Here is a 15,444-nt window from a genome sequence, read left to right on the forward strand (position 1 = left end):
ATATCACCATTTCTTTTTAATATTGCTCTAGCCAAACCAATCTATTTACTTAAAATATGATTATCTCTTAGGCCTTGCTCAAGCACCTTAGGTGCATTACTTCCAATCATTCAATTAAAATTTTCTAACCTTCATTTGCTGTGTCATTGCTTGGACCAAAGTTAGTCTGCCAGCAAGATATAAGATCTTAATGCAACATGAGGTTCTACCAAGAAGCATCTATAATCAAATTGAACGTTTACAAGGAGAATTCATATGGGGAGATCGTGAAGGGCAAAAGGGAGATGCATCCTATGGGGTGGAAAAAATTATGTCTACCAAAGATACATGGAGGTTTTGGACTTAGGAGCTTGTCAAGGATGAATGAAGCACTCATTGGTAAAATTGGGTGGGAGGCAATTTCTATACCTGAAACGTTAATGTCGAAAGTTCTTCTTGCGAAGTACAAAAGGAAAGACACACTCACAAATTCATGCACGGTCAAGGCAATTCAGTTGTATGGAAAAAGCTTGGTGAATTGTGGCAAAAATTGATGCAGAACGTCAAATGGGATGTGAATAATGGACAGAAAGTGAATTTTTGGAATGATATATGGCTAGACAATGAAGGGCCTCTAATTAACAGAGACTGATATAAACCAAGTTGCTGAAGTTTATCAGCTCGTAGATTCAAACGGAGATTGGAAGGTTGAAGAACTATATGAATGGCTACCCAAGGAAGTGGTTGACAAGATCCACACTGTGTTGGCACCCAATCATGAGGAAGGAGAAGATAGGGTCAAATGGTCGAGTAAGGCAAGGAAAAGTATTTTGTAACTGAGATGTATGAAAAACAAAGTGATACGCAAGCACTTGAGGAGGATGAAGTTTGGAAGACGATATGGGATTGGCAAGGTCCAAGAAGAATACAGGTATTTTTGTGGTTACATACAAATAATAGCTTACTAACTTCTGTGCGCAGAACAAGGATCCTAGGGACATCTCCAGTTTGCATGAGATGGGGGGAGATAGAGGAAGATGCACTTCATGCTATCCGTGATTGTGAGCAACCAACACAATTATAGAGATCACTCAGATGTGAATCCAAGGTAAAGCACTTCTTCTCACTTTCTTTACACGACTGGGTGTTGAATAATTTACAGAAAAATCAACGTAAAGAGGGAGGATGGGAAATGATATTTGCAATCGTGACCTAGTGCCTATGGAAATGGAGGAACATGCAACTGTTCGAGGATAACTTCCAATGGCCAACTGATCTTGAGGCTATAATCAGAAATTATGCCAGAGAAGTGAAAGAGATACAGAACACAAATGGGAAAGGAATCAGAAGCGTTAGGGCGAGCATTAAGTGGGAAAAACCACAGGAAGGGTGGATAAAGCTAAATATAAATGGTGCGGTTCATGGGCGAGGAGGAGAAGCCAGTTGTGGGGGTTTATTTAGAAATAAAAATGGTGATTGTGTGGGAGGATTTGCAAGGAAGGTGGGACGATGTTCAGTAGAAATGGCTGAAATGTGGGGTGTAATTACGGGAGTCACATTGCTAAATCAATTAGAGGGACATGCTGTTATTATTGAAAGTGATTCTTGGTCTGTGGTACAAAGGCTGGAAAGATGCCTCTTACATGATGTAGATATGCCAGGCGCATTAGAAAGATAATGGGACACATATGGAAAGTAAAAGTAAATCACACGTTTCGAGAAGGGATGCCTGTGCTGACTGGCTAGCAAAGTGGGAACAACGCCAAGATTATTACATGCATCCATTAAAGGAACCCCCTAATGGGCTAGATATTTTGTTAGATAGGGATAAAATGGGATACTTGTATCAGCGAATATTGCTAGTGTAATTGTTGGGCCTTGCCCCGTTCTTTTACCAAAAAAATTAAAAAAAAATTTCTAACATTCAATCTCTTACCCAACAATTTATCAATAACTGTATTATTTTCAAAAATTCAACTTATATATTAACTTCATAATCAAATTCTTTTACAAGGTTAAAAATTCATCTCTTACAACTTCAGTCAAAATTTCCTTCCTCCAAATCCCTTATTAAATATAAAAGGACGTCCCTTCTTGCATCAGCATGTCTCTATTCATTTCAGTCCTCACCTAACGCTCCACTTTCTCCTCTATAGCTCCGAACGAACGTTTATAGCATTCTTGGCTTCCTTTGCTATTAGACCTTATGACTCTCTTGCTTTGCTTCGTCTTTTTTTTTGTCTAGATCTAATCTCCTTAGACCCATCTCCTCTGTATTCTCCTCCGCCCCTTTTCTTCATCATTCTATCTCCTTGGCCGATGACTCCTCTACTCTCACCATTGAGACCTCTCTTCCATTCAGGGTAGTTTTGTAGAGCAATCCAATATTAGAAGTTGGTGAGGTGGGGATTGACGTACTAGGCAGTTTTGTAGAGCAATCCAATATTATAATTATCAATAATACTTAATACTTAATACTTAATACTTCATTTTGTATGTATTGTTGTTTTAAATTTTAATTTAAAGTTTACTTTTTTTAAAAGATGATCAAAATAGACTATTTATTAAATTTTAATTATATATAGACTATAATTTATCATTTTTTCATGCTCTTTTTTAAAATTTTGATTTTTAAACAATTAATTTATTTTAGATATTTTAAATCTACCTTTTCTAAAAAAAATATAATTTAAAGTTTATGATTTTTTTAAAAATATTAAATTAGTCACAAAAATATAGACAATAAAATTTTTGTTTAATTTTCTCATTATATATCTTAATTGACTTTTAAATTAAATTATCTAAATAATTTTTAATCTGTTCGATTGACTTTTAAAAAAAAGTATTCAAATATAAACTATGTTAAAGTCACAGACTTTTGTTTTGACCTTAATTTGTTAACTTTAGTTGAATCCTAACTTCAGTTATAAATTTTTTAATCCAAACACATACTAAATCTCCTTTTACCAGTACAAGCCAAATCCCCATCAAGATTCAAGTGAGCTTAAAGAAAAATTCAAACCCACCATCTACATCTTGTTCTCATAGACTAGAAAAATTCAGATTAATTCAAAGGCCTCCCTTTTATCAAAGACGCACAGCACCAAATTAAATAAAAAAAAAAAAAAACTGCAGCAACATCCACTCAACCACACGCAGGAAACTAATAAGAAGAAGACTCGAATGCTCCTCACCTTGAATCAGAAACGCCAGAAGCAGGGAGAAGAGAATACAGGTCGTGCGAACATGGGGGAGGGGGAGGAAGGAGGTCCGTCACTGCTACGCGGCGGCAAAAACAGAGGAGGAAGGAGCTGGGTGTTCGACGAGACTCCTACAGCAGTGAACCACAGCGACGCAATGCAGGGGAGGAGGAGATTCCGGCGCACACTCATAGCTGCTTGAACCGAGGAGAAGGGAAGGAAGATCAGAGTAGATGCGAGGCTCTCTCTCACCCTCGGTCTCCAGGTGCGTCACCGGAAAAATGGAAGAGGAGAGGAAGAGGAACGCTTCCGGGTCGTCGGCGTCAGATGCGGCAGTGGAGGAAGGCGGAGTGGGGACGGAGAGTTTGAACGTTCTCTCTTTCACCAGGTTCTGGAACAATCGAATGTGGAGAAGGAGAAGAGTGAAGCCGTGCGTGCGTGAGTTTTGGTTTTCAGTTTTCTGATTCTTTTCTTCTTCTTCTTCTTTTTTCAGGATAAAATGGTAATTTTATGAAAGCTGAAGCAAAATGAAAATTTAATTCTTTGCACATACAAAGATTTGAAGTCAAAATCTGAAAGCAATCAGAAATAGAAACTTCCTCCAAGTCACCAATAAACCTTGTCACATCTACTCCCAAATTTATAGTTAAAAAAAAAAACAATCAAAATATGTTATTATTAATTTAAATATTATTTTTGCTTTCAGGGTCATTACATTTTAATAATTGAATACAGTCCAAATCCAAATTGATTGAGCAGGGCTAGCTAAATTAATGAGTCATGAGTTTGTGAAAAAGAAGCAATAACTGAGAGGTAGGAAATATTCATTCATCGTATAATGCACATCACTTTCCCTTCTTGGTAAACAAAATAAAATGAAAGGAAAAAACCATTGTCAGTTACGGTTTGTTTGAACCAAAACTTAATTAACATCGCAGCATGATGCATATGAAGATGAAAAATATCAAGCAATTTTTTAACTCTAAAGGTGACATTGTTCCAGTAACAATGAAAATATAATAAATAACATATATTGAAAATATTAAATATGCTTAGCCATAAAACTAAAACCAATAACATTTAAATTAAAAATAATAATTAAAAACAGTTCATACATAATCATAAATAGCAAGTTAATATTGTCTTGTACAATATTCATCCAAGCCAAAGCAAAAAAAAAAAAAAAGGGAATATTCATACATCACGATCCTAACACAGAAAAGCAAATCATCCACTGCAAACTTTCAATCACACCATGTAATGAATACAATTCAAACAAATTAAAATGTTCAAATATCGAGTCTTCAACAAACCAAATTAGGAAAACCATAACTAGTAAAATCTGACTGGTCACTCCAATAATTTCCAATAAAATCAAAGTTGGGGCTCTAGAATATTCATATCTTCATGATCACCTGCCATATATTTGACACAGAAGTTAATATAAAAGGGAAAATATTAATCAAGGATTATTGGAAGAAATTTATATTAGTCAAGAATTACTTGTTGTCAAAACTTGAATAAATACCTGTTGATTTGGATTAGTCTTTTATTAACAAGTATTCATTCAGGTTTTAACAACTTATTTTAAATTAACAACAGTCCATTCGGGTTTTTTTCATTCAAATTTTGACAACAATTAATTCTTGAATGATATAAATTTCTTCCAGTGGTCCATCATCGCAATTTTCCCTAATATAAATGTTTATCTATAAAATTAATAATATAATATTAGAATTATAAATGAAAATATAAATCTTTGTTGTCCTTTTCACTTAGGAACTGATGATAGAAAAGTTCTTCATAATTCCAAGTTAAATGAATTAGTGAAATCAAATATATATATATATATATTTCATCCTGTAATAACACCCTCTTCTAGGCTATCTAATAATTATAAGAACATTTATTATTTAAAGCTAACACTGGAATTTTGTGATTGAAACCCAGTTCAAAGAACTGAATCTGATTCCAATTTCCTAAATAGATGTTCAATATTCAAGGTCATATAACCGAATAAAAAAAAAAAAAAAAAACACACACACACACACACACAGAGCAAACAACAGATCCATGCCAGTCATATAGATCTCTCATATGTCACTAATTCTAGTATCTATTAATTAAGAAAGACAGAGCCATATCAGAAGATCAAGTATAGATATGATTGCGCCAACATTTTGAAATTTATAACAATTTACTACTTTTTATATCCGGCCGCAAGACTAAATTGTGCTATATGCAAACTGATAGCTAGGCTGTGTTTCTATGATTTCATGCTCTCTCTCTCTCTCTCTCTCTCTCTCAATGCTTTGAGGCATAAAAATATATTTTGTAATTAATCAAGTTATATTATCGATTAAAAAAATTCAATTCAAATATTAATATATAAGTCTAAAATACCAATTATAGCATGCCGACAATGTTTTGTATATATAGTCATTTGTTAAGAAATATTAAAAATTAAGAAAATAACTAAATCACTATATATATATATATATATGAAAATTATGAAAGCAAAGAAACAAATGAGGCGAAAGGGGAAACCCAAACAAAACTGAAGAATAGTGTACCTGCAGGCTAATGAAAATTACGTAGTCACAAACACAAGCATAGTTATGAAAACCAAGTTCATCCCAATTGTCTACCATGGAGAAGTCAATCTGCAACGACATATGTAGGTAATTAATTATAAGTAATAATTAGATATAAGTAATTAAAAAGATTAATATTTAATAATACTAGTACTAGAGTGCCTTTACCCTCTTGAGGAAGTAATCCTAAATTTTGACTGGAAAGTGGCTTTGATAGCTGGGTCATCCCATTCCAAGTTGTCCCACCACACTTGTTCTCCACCAATAAGCCTCAACTTAGCCTTGGCAGAATTGGAATCAAATGGTAACCTCTTTAGATTTGGACAGTCATACACTTCAATAGATCTTAGGGAAGAGAAAGATAGGACTCTCTCATGAATGCTCCTAAGATTTGGCAAATCCCACAAAGTCAGCTGTACAAGAGAAGGGAATATAGAATCCACATTCTCTTTGTCTTTCTCTAATCCTTCTCCCTTTATCACTTCTTCCATTGAGTCGCAATTGACAACATGAAGTTCATCAAGGAGTGGAGCATGCTTCAACCATGTCAAATGATGTATTGAATCACAACGAACAATAGTCAACCTTCGAAGCATGGATAGACAACATGTGTCAATAACAGAAGAATCTATCACAATAAAACACTGGGAGAAGCAAAGATATTGCAAGTGCTTTATTTTTGACATGGTTGCCAATAATAATGGCATGTCAAGGGTGAACATGTTGGTAAGGTCAATGCCGCATATACAACTTTGCAACTTGGCTGACTCATGTAATTTTTCGAGGCCATTCTTAGTTAATATTTGTATCCATAGTTCCTCCAAGCTTGATGAACACTCTAGCTCCTCTAGAAATTCTTCCTCATCTTTGCCATTTCGAAAAAATTCTCTGCTGTGAAGTTTAAGGACTTTTAGCTGTGGAAGATTTGAAATTACTCCCAACTCAGTAATACCAGTACTTATTTTCAAAATTAAAACCTTCAGATTTTTCAAATTGTTCGACTTACATGAAAATTCAGGTGGGTTGCATAAATATACTTCTTGCAATGACAGATATTCCAAGGAAAAAATTAAACCACCTAAATCTGGGAGTGTAATAGTTGACAGCTGATGTAGCTCCAAGACTTTTAATCGGCTCAAGAATTGGATATTTTGTAACCCAGTTACTTCGCTAGTCCTAATATCCAATAATAATGTAGTAAGATTCGGCAACTCTAAGATTGGTATGCCTGATCCATCATCTTTCATGATTGAAATCCTTTGAACCATTTTCAAATTTTCAATCTTAGCTTGAGACATTGACCATGCATCTTCTTGTACTATAAACCTTTTGTTTTTATCTTGTTCATTTGCTATCCATAGTGCCATGTCACGGATGACATCATGCATCTTAATTGCACGCCTCAAAAAGACATCATCTTCTACATTCTCCAACAAGCATGAAAGCTTCAACTTTTCAATTATAGATCCACCATGGCTACGCATATCACGTACAGTTCTCATCCTATCATTACAAAGTAATCCCTCCCCTATCCATTTCTCAATGACATCATTCACTTCAATCTCATGATCCTCTGGGTATAATGCACAATATAAGAAACAATTTTGGTGTGTTTCATCTGGTAATTTATCATAGCTAAACTTGAGGATAGAGAAGACCTCTATCTCCAAACCTGATGCTGTAAATGAAGAACTCATTAAATTATTCTTTCAGTGTTCCCATGCTTCAATGCTCTTCACACCAGCCATGGCGCTTCCCACCACAGTTAGTGCAAGTGGTAGCCCTTTGCATTCTCTAGCCATCTCCATTGCTACCTTTGGAATAATAGGGTCAAACTTTAGAGTTTCCTCCCCAACTTTCATATAAAATAACTCTAGTGCTTCTTTTTCTGTGAGAATTTCTACTTTGAATTTTCTTTGTGCTTTCATTTTCGCACACACATCCTCATATCGTGTTGTGAATAACACTTTGGATTGAAAATTAGTTTCCTTTGGATGTGGAACTCCCACCCTTTCCAAGGCCAATCTCTCCCATATATCATCCAATAACAAAACAAATTTCTTCTCTTTTAGGATTTTGCAAATCCTTGCGGCTTTTTCATCTTGGTTACTAAAACGTTGCCAAGTTCTATCTTCAATCCCTACCAATTTTCTGATGTTGTCCATAATGCTGTCCAAGTTAGGCCTTTTAGATACTACTACCCACATAACATAAAAATCTGATCTCTTTCCAAGTTCATTATTAATTTTCTTTAACAAGGTAGTCTTACCCACCCCGCCCATCCCATACAAGCCAATTACCCCAACATTTTTGTCTTCAATACTATTCCATACCTTATCAAACATGAAATCTAAGCCCACTGTCTCTTCCGAAGAAAACTCAATTGACTTCATTGGACACTTGTGGACAATTTTAAAATCCTTGCCAAACAACCTTTCCCCCTGGTCTTCTAGTTCATGTGCATTTTGCAAAATCTTTGCAACATTCTTTCCTAACTTGTAGCTTGACATGCAATTCTTTGGACATTTACTTAGGCATTTGTTTTGAATTTGTTGAGCTCCACGAGCTCGAATATCTTTTATTTCCTGTAAATATAATGTTGTTGATTAGCTTTACAATGTCATTATTCTATACTTTCAAACCATTTTGAATTTGAAGGTGACAATAAGATCTTAAACGTGCTGACGTACTGATAGACAAGAATTAGCATGGTTGATTTGTTAATATCGATTAAAGTCATGGGTGAAACAAGATAAACTATAGGTTGAATTATATTTTTGAAAAAGCTTGGAAAAGTTAGGCACACAAAATTCAATTAATTGGATGGGTGTCCCTATCTTTTCTTAGTTGTTATTGATGCTTATTACAATTTCAACGATTTATTTTTCTCAACAAGTGGCGTGAGCCTAGAGGTGTATTGAAAATATCCAATTATACATCTCTCTAAAGTTTCATCACAAATATTAATTGAAATTTTAAAATTATTAATTATCTGATTTTATCATCTTAGTCAATATCCATGCAAATATGGTAATCATAGTGGGTTCTATACATTTACGCTGTGATTATTACAGCTTCTTATAATTTAGATTCATTTATAGATTTGGAAAAATGTAATATGATTTTAAATAACAATAATATATTAAAATAAGTTTTTTTTATTAACCATTGACTTTATATCATATCTCAAATATCGTTAAGAACTTATAGCATTTATCTCAAACTCATTAAAACTCTTTATATCGCATTAAATATCGTTAAGAACTCATTAAAACTCATTGAAATTATACACATATTTTATTCAGAGAAAGTTAGATAAATAAGGTCTTAGGAGCTCTACAGGGTGCATTCACCCTCAAGGAGGGTTTACAAAAGTTCGAACAAATTACTTTTTTATAATATTCTCACAATAGTAAGATTTGAATCAACGATGACTTTGCAGCTTTTATATCCAATTATTTCTAATTGGGGCGACTTTTGTTTGCAAAATTACATTTTAATTTGTTTATTCCTCATATAGATCTTGGTATGAACTATATATATTTATCAAACAAATTATTGAACTTGAGAAAAATTAGTTTAATTATGTAATAATTCTCTAATTCATGCAACTGATTGACCATGAAATTAATTAAAATAATAAATAATAATGAATGTAACTGTAGTATACCTCTTGAATGCCGTCGATTTTCTGCAGCCAAGCAGTGACTTGATGAGACCTTCGCATCTCTCCGGTATGTTCTTCTTCTTCAACAAGTTCTTCCACATCTTTCTTCATGTTTTCAAGCTTCTCCGATGTTTCCTCCAGAGATTGCAGATTCTCTTCCAAGTCATAAACATAACAAGCTTGGTTCTTGAGGCAGCCACACAAGCACTTGGTCACATCCCATATTATGGAAGATGGATCCATGATATTATGTTAATGGATCTGATCGGAACTTGAGCAAAAGACTGAAACTCACTTCTTCTTCTTCCTTCTCTACAAATATGATTCCAGAAATTTTGAGACCTGGAAAGCTTGCGACAGTCTTAGAGAGAAGCGTTCCAGATCTATACTTGAAGCTCATTCCTTTGCACGATCGTTCAACGGTATAAGACATGTGGAAGAAAAAAAAATATGTGGGGGCAAGAAGGTATTTTCGTCATATAATGGAAATTGAAGTGCCACTTTTCTATCGTCGAGGTATCGACTTGTCTTTTCTTCTGGAACCGAGTAGTCATTGAAAATTATTAGGATGTATATTCTGATCAATAATTCAATGAGATAATTATTTTTTAATCTTCCCTTTTGTCGCTATTATTATTTTTAAATTTTTCCAATGCATATAGCACATGCTCTCTCATTACCCTATTTATGTCCTTTATAGTTTATTCTCTCTCCATGATTAATTGGATCATGTTTAGTTTATAAGACAGACTAAGATTTCACGATAAATAAGGTTTTATTCTAGCTCTCATATGGTTGTAGTGGTGGTGGTGTTATTAATCTCTCTAATAATTGAAGGGTCATATGGCTATTTATATATGCACAAAGTTTTAAGTTTGAATTTATGTAAATGTAAAAAATATTATCAATAGAATTATCCTCAATCGAGTTTGATAATGCTTATCTATAAGAAGAATGTGTAAATGGAAAAAATGGAAAAAACAAAGAAAGAAAATAAAGAGATGAAGATGGATGCATTAAATTTTCCATTAATTTACTCTCTATGTTTTTTTTTTTTTGTGGTAATCACTCTCTAGTCTTTATTATAAGAGTGATTTCTAGCCAATTCACCATAACATATATATATATATATATATATATATATTTTGAATTTTACCTTTATATAGAGAAACACTACATCTTTCTTTAAGTTAAACCTTCTAGCAAATTATAATTGGGTGACGTTAAAAAATTAATTAATAAATCAGTGTATAAGATTATCAATTAGAAAAACATAATCATTGGTCTCTATAGTTTATTGGGTTTTGTTTTTAGTTCCTGTATTTTTTTAATATTTTAAATCCCTATAATTTGGCTTTTATTCTTGAAGTCTCTATGTTTCATTTTTTTAATATAGGGACTGAAAATATTAAAAAAATTATAAAAATTAAAAAATAAAATTCAATAAAATTATAAAGATGATTGTATTTTCCTACATGTATAAAAGACGCCACGGGTATTATGTTTTTATTCCTCACAATACATGAAGCACACCAAAATTGACCCCCAAAACATGAAATGACCGACAAGAAAATCCACCAAATCATACATAATATTTTTTATAAATAATAAAAAATCATTATCATTTTTAACTATTGATGATAATAATTTAGAAATATTATTAATAACTTGCAAATATTAGTAATATATTATTATAAAGACTAAGTGAAAATGTGAACATAGTATTATTATAAAAAAATTATAAACACAATATTAAAAATCAAATCAGTCATTAAAAATGACTAAGAAACTCGTAAAAAAGTTAATAGCTTGACTCTGAAGAAATTGATGCACGCAAAAATGTAACATGACAAGTGTAGGAGCAAAAAAAAGGTAAAAGAGTAAATTGTCACTTAAATTATAAGTTCAAGAACGTCTAATACTCTAAACTTATTTTTGGTGTTATATTTTCCTTTAAATTTTAAATATGATATAATTTCACCTCTATTGTTAATAAAAGTTAATTTTGATTATTAGCTGACTAAAAAATCACATAAAAGGCCCTTAAAATTATAGAAAATGACCAAAATACTATAGTAAAGGACTCAGAAATTACAAACAATGAGCTAAAAAATTACCAAAAAACTTGGTCTTCTTTTTTTAAAAAAAACTTTTCAAGTCCCTTTCTAATCAACTAATTAATTATCAAAGTTAACTTTTGCTAACATTAGGAGCTATATTACATCGTTTAAATTTGTTGAGGCCAAAAAATTTTTATCACTAAAAGTTTATTTTTGATGATGACAAATGTCATCGTGAAAATTTTTTGCCATCAAAATTTTATTTTATTTTTTTGCAAAAAATAAAGAGTCATCCGAAGCCACGTCACTCATCATGTGTGTGCCTTTTCATATCACGTCACCAATATCTTAACTCCATGTCACCTCACCACATGTGCAACTCCTCGTACCACGTGTATTTGCCCCTCTTAAGCGTTAAGTTTTCTTCTTTTGTCAATTAAATTGAAATGTACCTATAATTATTATATGTAAAATAAAAAATGCTATTTAATTATATATACATATTTCAAATAATGTATTATTAAAAAGAGATATATATATTTTTTATTTTATTTTTAATTAATACTATAATAAAATAATTTATATGATTATATATATTATTTAACAAAATATTATTTTTAACAAATAATATTATTTATATCTCGCGATGTCTGTATAACTTTGACATTCCAACATTTTTTGGAGAGAAGCCTTCCAGATCTATACTAGAGGCTCATTCCTTTGCAAAATCGTACGAGGCAAGTGAAAGAAATAAAATATGTAGGGGCAAGATGGTATTTTCGTCATATGGTAGAAATTGGGAATGCTACTTTTCCAATTGTCAGGGTGGACTTAGTCTTTTCATCCAGCACCGAGTAGCCTTTAAAAATTACTACGATGTATATATGCTCTGATTAATAATTCAATGAGATAATTATTTTTTAATCTTCCCTTTCGTCACAATTTTTTTTTTAAATTTTTCCAATGAATATAGCACAAGCTCTCTCATTACGCTATTTCCAATGCATATAGCACAGGCTCTCTCATTACCCTATTTATGTTCTTTATAGTTTGTCCTCTCTCCACGCTTAATTGGATCATGTTTGGTTTATAAGAAAGACATAGACTTCACGATAAACAAGATTTTATTCTAGCTCTCATATGGTGGTGGTGGTGTTTTTAATCTCTCTAGTTGAAGGGTGATACAGCTGCTTACGCACGAAGTTTGGAGCAGGTTTGAATACATGTAAATGGAAAAGATATTGTTAATAGAATTATCCTTATCTAGGAGAAAAATATATACTCCCTTTAAACCATAATATAAGTCATAATTAATTAATTTATGACTTGCAAATAATGTTAATTAAAACTTTAAATTTTTAAAAAAGTTCACATATTTTCATTTATATCCTCATTAAATATCATATATATGAGTTTTGATAATAGTAATTAAAATTCTAATGCATAATTTTTTTTAAAAAATGATAATAAATGAAGTAGAAGTATAGTTAGAAAATTAAATGTAAAAGTTATCTAATACCTTATATTTTAAATCAAATAAGGTTTTTTAAAAATGTCTTATATTGTGGTGCAAAGGGAGTAAATGAAAAAAAAAAAAGGAAACAAAAAAAAAAACAAAAGAAAGAAAATAGAGAGATGAAGATGGATTGTGGATATATTAACTTTGCCATTAATTCACTCCCTCTAGTAGTGATCTCTAACCACTTCACTATAACTAATAAAATATTTTTTTAATTTTACCTTTATGTAGAGAAACACCACATCACACTTTAAGTTAAACCTTTTAGCAAATTGTAATTGGGTAACTTTTGAAAAAAATGATTAATAGCCCGCCAAAGTAACTATATATAAGATTATTAATTTCTTCTGAAAAAATCACCACTACAAGAAAAAAGGTTACATATGACAGTTATTTTTGGCTACATATAGCAATTATTAACTGTTATATATTCTAGCACTATATATTTTTTGTGTTAATATACAATAATTTTTAACCGTTATATTGTGTTTATTTTCAAATAACTGTTTTATATGAGCATTTTTTTTTCTATATAGTTGTGAACTATATAAACAATATAATTGCTAACTATATAGGAGTTATTTTTAAATAACTGCTATATATGAGCATTTTTTTTAAAAAAAATGAAGCTCCTCTATTATATTTTATTTTTTTCTCTTAAATTCTTGAGCGAGTAAAGTGAAAAAATAGAAGAAAAAAAAAACAAAAAAATTAGAGTAGTAGAGACAATATCCATATCAGAAATTAACAACAATTGATGATAATGTTTTCTACTTAACAATTTGAATGCAAAATAAAAAACAAAAACTAGAGATGTGGAAAATTGAAGAAGTATCCTCATGAAAAAGACAAACTCAAACTAGTACCATAAAGATATGAAAAACCACATATCTAAATTTAAAAACTATAAATTATGATTGCAAATATGAAATACTAGCCTTCCATTTAATAATGTAACCAGGGATGAAAATGAGATAGAGTTGAGGGAGAGTGGCATTGATGATATTAGGTACCACACAAACCAGACAATGGTGCATGATGCCATGCATACACATAAAATGGAGGAGAAGGGACATATGTCATGTTGGAGACCATTGCCGGAGTTGATCACATGATTGCTGAAGATTAAGACTCAAAGTCTAGAGTGAGAAGGATGCTTAAGTAACAGAGAGGGTTGAGTATGAAGTGAAGGAGTAAAGTTGCATATGAGAGAGAGAGAAAGCGAGCGAGGGAGGGAGGGAGAGGGTTGAGTGTCATGAAAGTAAAATGTAGGGATGGATTTAAATGTAGGAAATGATAATGAGAGATACAAAGAGTATGTACGTCATTTGGATCAGAAAAAAAAATTAATGTTTAAGAAATAATGACATCATCAATCTATGTGTTACATAAAATGTGTGTGTTTTAAAAGTTTTTGGAGTCAAAACTATATAGTCAATGACTATATAACGATTATTTAAAAAGAATTGCTATATAGTCTCAAGAAAAAAATTAAAAAAGAAAAGATTTTATATAATGGTTCTTTGAAATAACCGTTGTATAATTTCTAGACTATATAATAATTATTTTTTAAAAAATACTATATAATCTCTAGAAAAAAATTAAAAATAAAATGATAAAATAACCACTATGTAATTTCTAGAGTATATATCGGTTATTTAGAAATAATTGGTATATAATCTCTAGAATTTTTTTTAAAAAAAGATAGACTATAAAATGATTCTTTGCAATAATTGCTATATAGTTTCAAGATTATATAACAGTTATTTTGAGTAATCGGTATATAGCCTCTTTTTTTGAATCCTGTGTGCCTCAATTATATAACAGTTTTTTTTTTTTTTAGTAACCTCTATATAGAATGTGAACTTTATTTTTAGTAGTGAGCTAGGAAAAATTTTCGTGAAGGCTCCTTGATTCAACTTAATTTCGGTTAAAGCTTCTAAATTCTAAAATTTCATTACACATGCGAGGAATTAAAATGAAATTAAAGAGCTAACTGAAATGACTTCATTGTCCTTGGTAAAGTTAGGCACATAAACAACTTTTGTAGAGAAAAGTAACAACTGATGTATAGAAAATGAACAACTGCTATATGTGGAATTTGCAACTCTTATTAATATCATAATACTACTATAAATTTGTAACTTTCATTTCACCTACATCAGTTATTCATTTTTCTTAAATGGGTTGTTTATGTGCCTAGCTTCATTTGTTAATGAGAGTTGCAAATTCTATCTATGTTAGTTGTTTATTTTCTATATATCAATTGTTAATTTCTCTGTAGGAGTTGTTCATATGTGTAGCTTTACTAGGGACAATAAGATCATTTCAGTTAGTTCTTTAATGTTATTTTAGTCCCCCCACATGTAGTGAAATTTTAGAATTTGAGGGCTTTGACTAAAATAAGTTTGGTCAGAAGTCCCAA

At 31.4% G+C, this 15,444-nt stretch overlaps 1 protein-coding gene across 4 annotated transcripts; it reads right to left on the bottom strand.

The window, feature by feature from the left end:
• Positions 1-2,944: 2,944 nt before the first annotated feature.
• Positions 2,945-9,853, bottom strand: LOC129315379 (probable disease resistance protein At5g63020). 4 transcript variants are annotated; one of them, XR_008594471.1, is made up of 4 exons: positions 9,444-9,850; positions 5,942-8,358; positions 5,753-5,842; positions 4,245-4,594 (listed from the first exon to the last, which is right to left on the bottom strand). XR_008594471.1 is itself a non-coding variant. In XM_054959023.1 (3 exons), exons 1-3 carry the CDS (start codon positions 9,681-9,683, stop codon positions 4,577-4,579), a joined length of 348 nt encoding a protein of 115 aa, XP_054814998.1. In that variant the 5' UTR covers positions 9,684-9,847; the 3' UTR covers positions 4,245-4,576. The 4 variants fall into 4 exon arrangements, 2 of the variants coding, with proteins under 2 accessions (XP_054814997.1, XP_054814998.1); XR_008594470.1 differs by lacking the exon at positions 9,444-9,850 and having other exon boundaries at positions 5,942-8,039; XM_054959023.1 differs by lacking the exon at positions 5,942-8,358 and having other exon boundaries at positions 9,444-9,847.
• Positions 9,854-15,444: the final 5,591 nt, after the last annotated feature.

Source organism: Prosopis cineraria, unplaced genomic scaffold (genome assembly GCF_029017545.1).
Source record: "Prosopis cineraria cultivar Desert tree isolate PC_DT_omini unplaced genomic scaffold, ASM2901754v1 PC7, whole genome shotgun sequence".
Classification (NCBI taxonomy): Eukaryota; Viridiplantae; Streptophyta; class Magnoliopsida; order Fabales; family Fabaceae; genus Prosopis; species Prosopis cineraria.

Coding starts and splice junctions, on each gene's coding strand:
- LOC129315379 (XM_054959022.1), bottom strand. CDS start 9,683: ATGGATCCATCTTCCATAATATGGGATGTGACCAAGTGCTTGTGTGGC. Junction 3,571..9,443: donor AAATCGACGGCATTCAAGAG/GTATACTACAGT, acceptor CGATTGTTCCAG/AACCTGGTGAAAGAGAGAAC.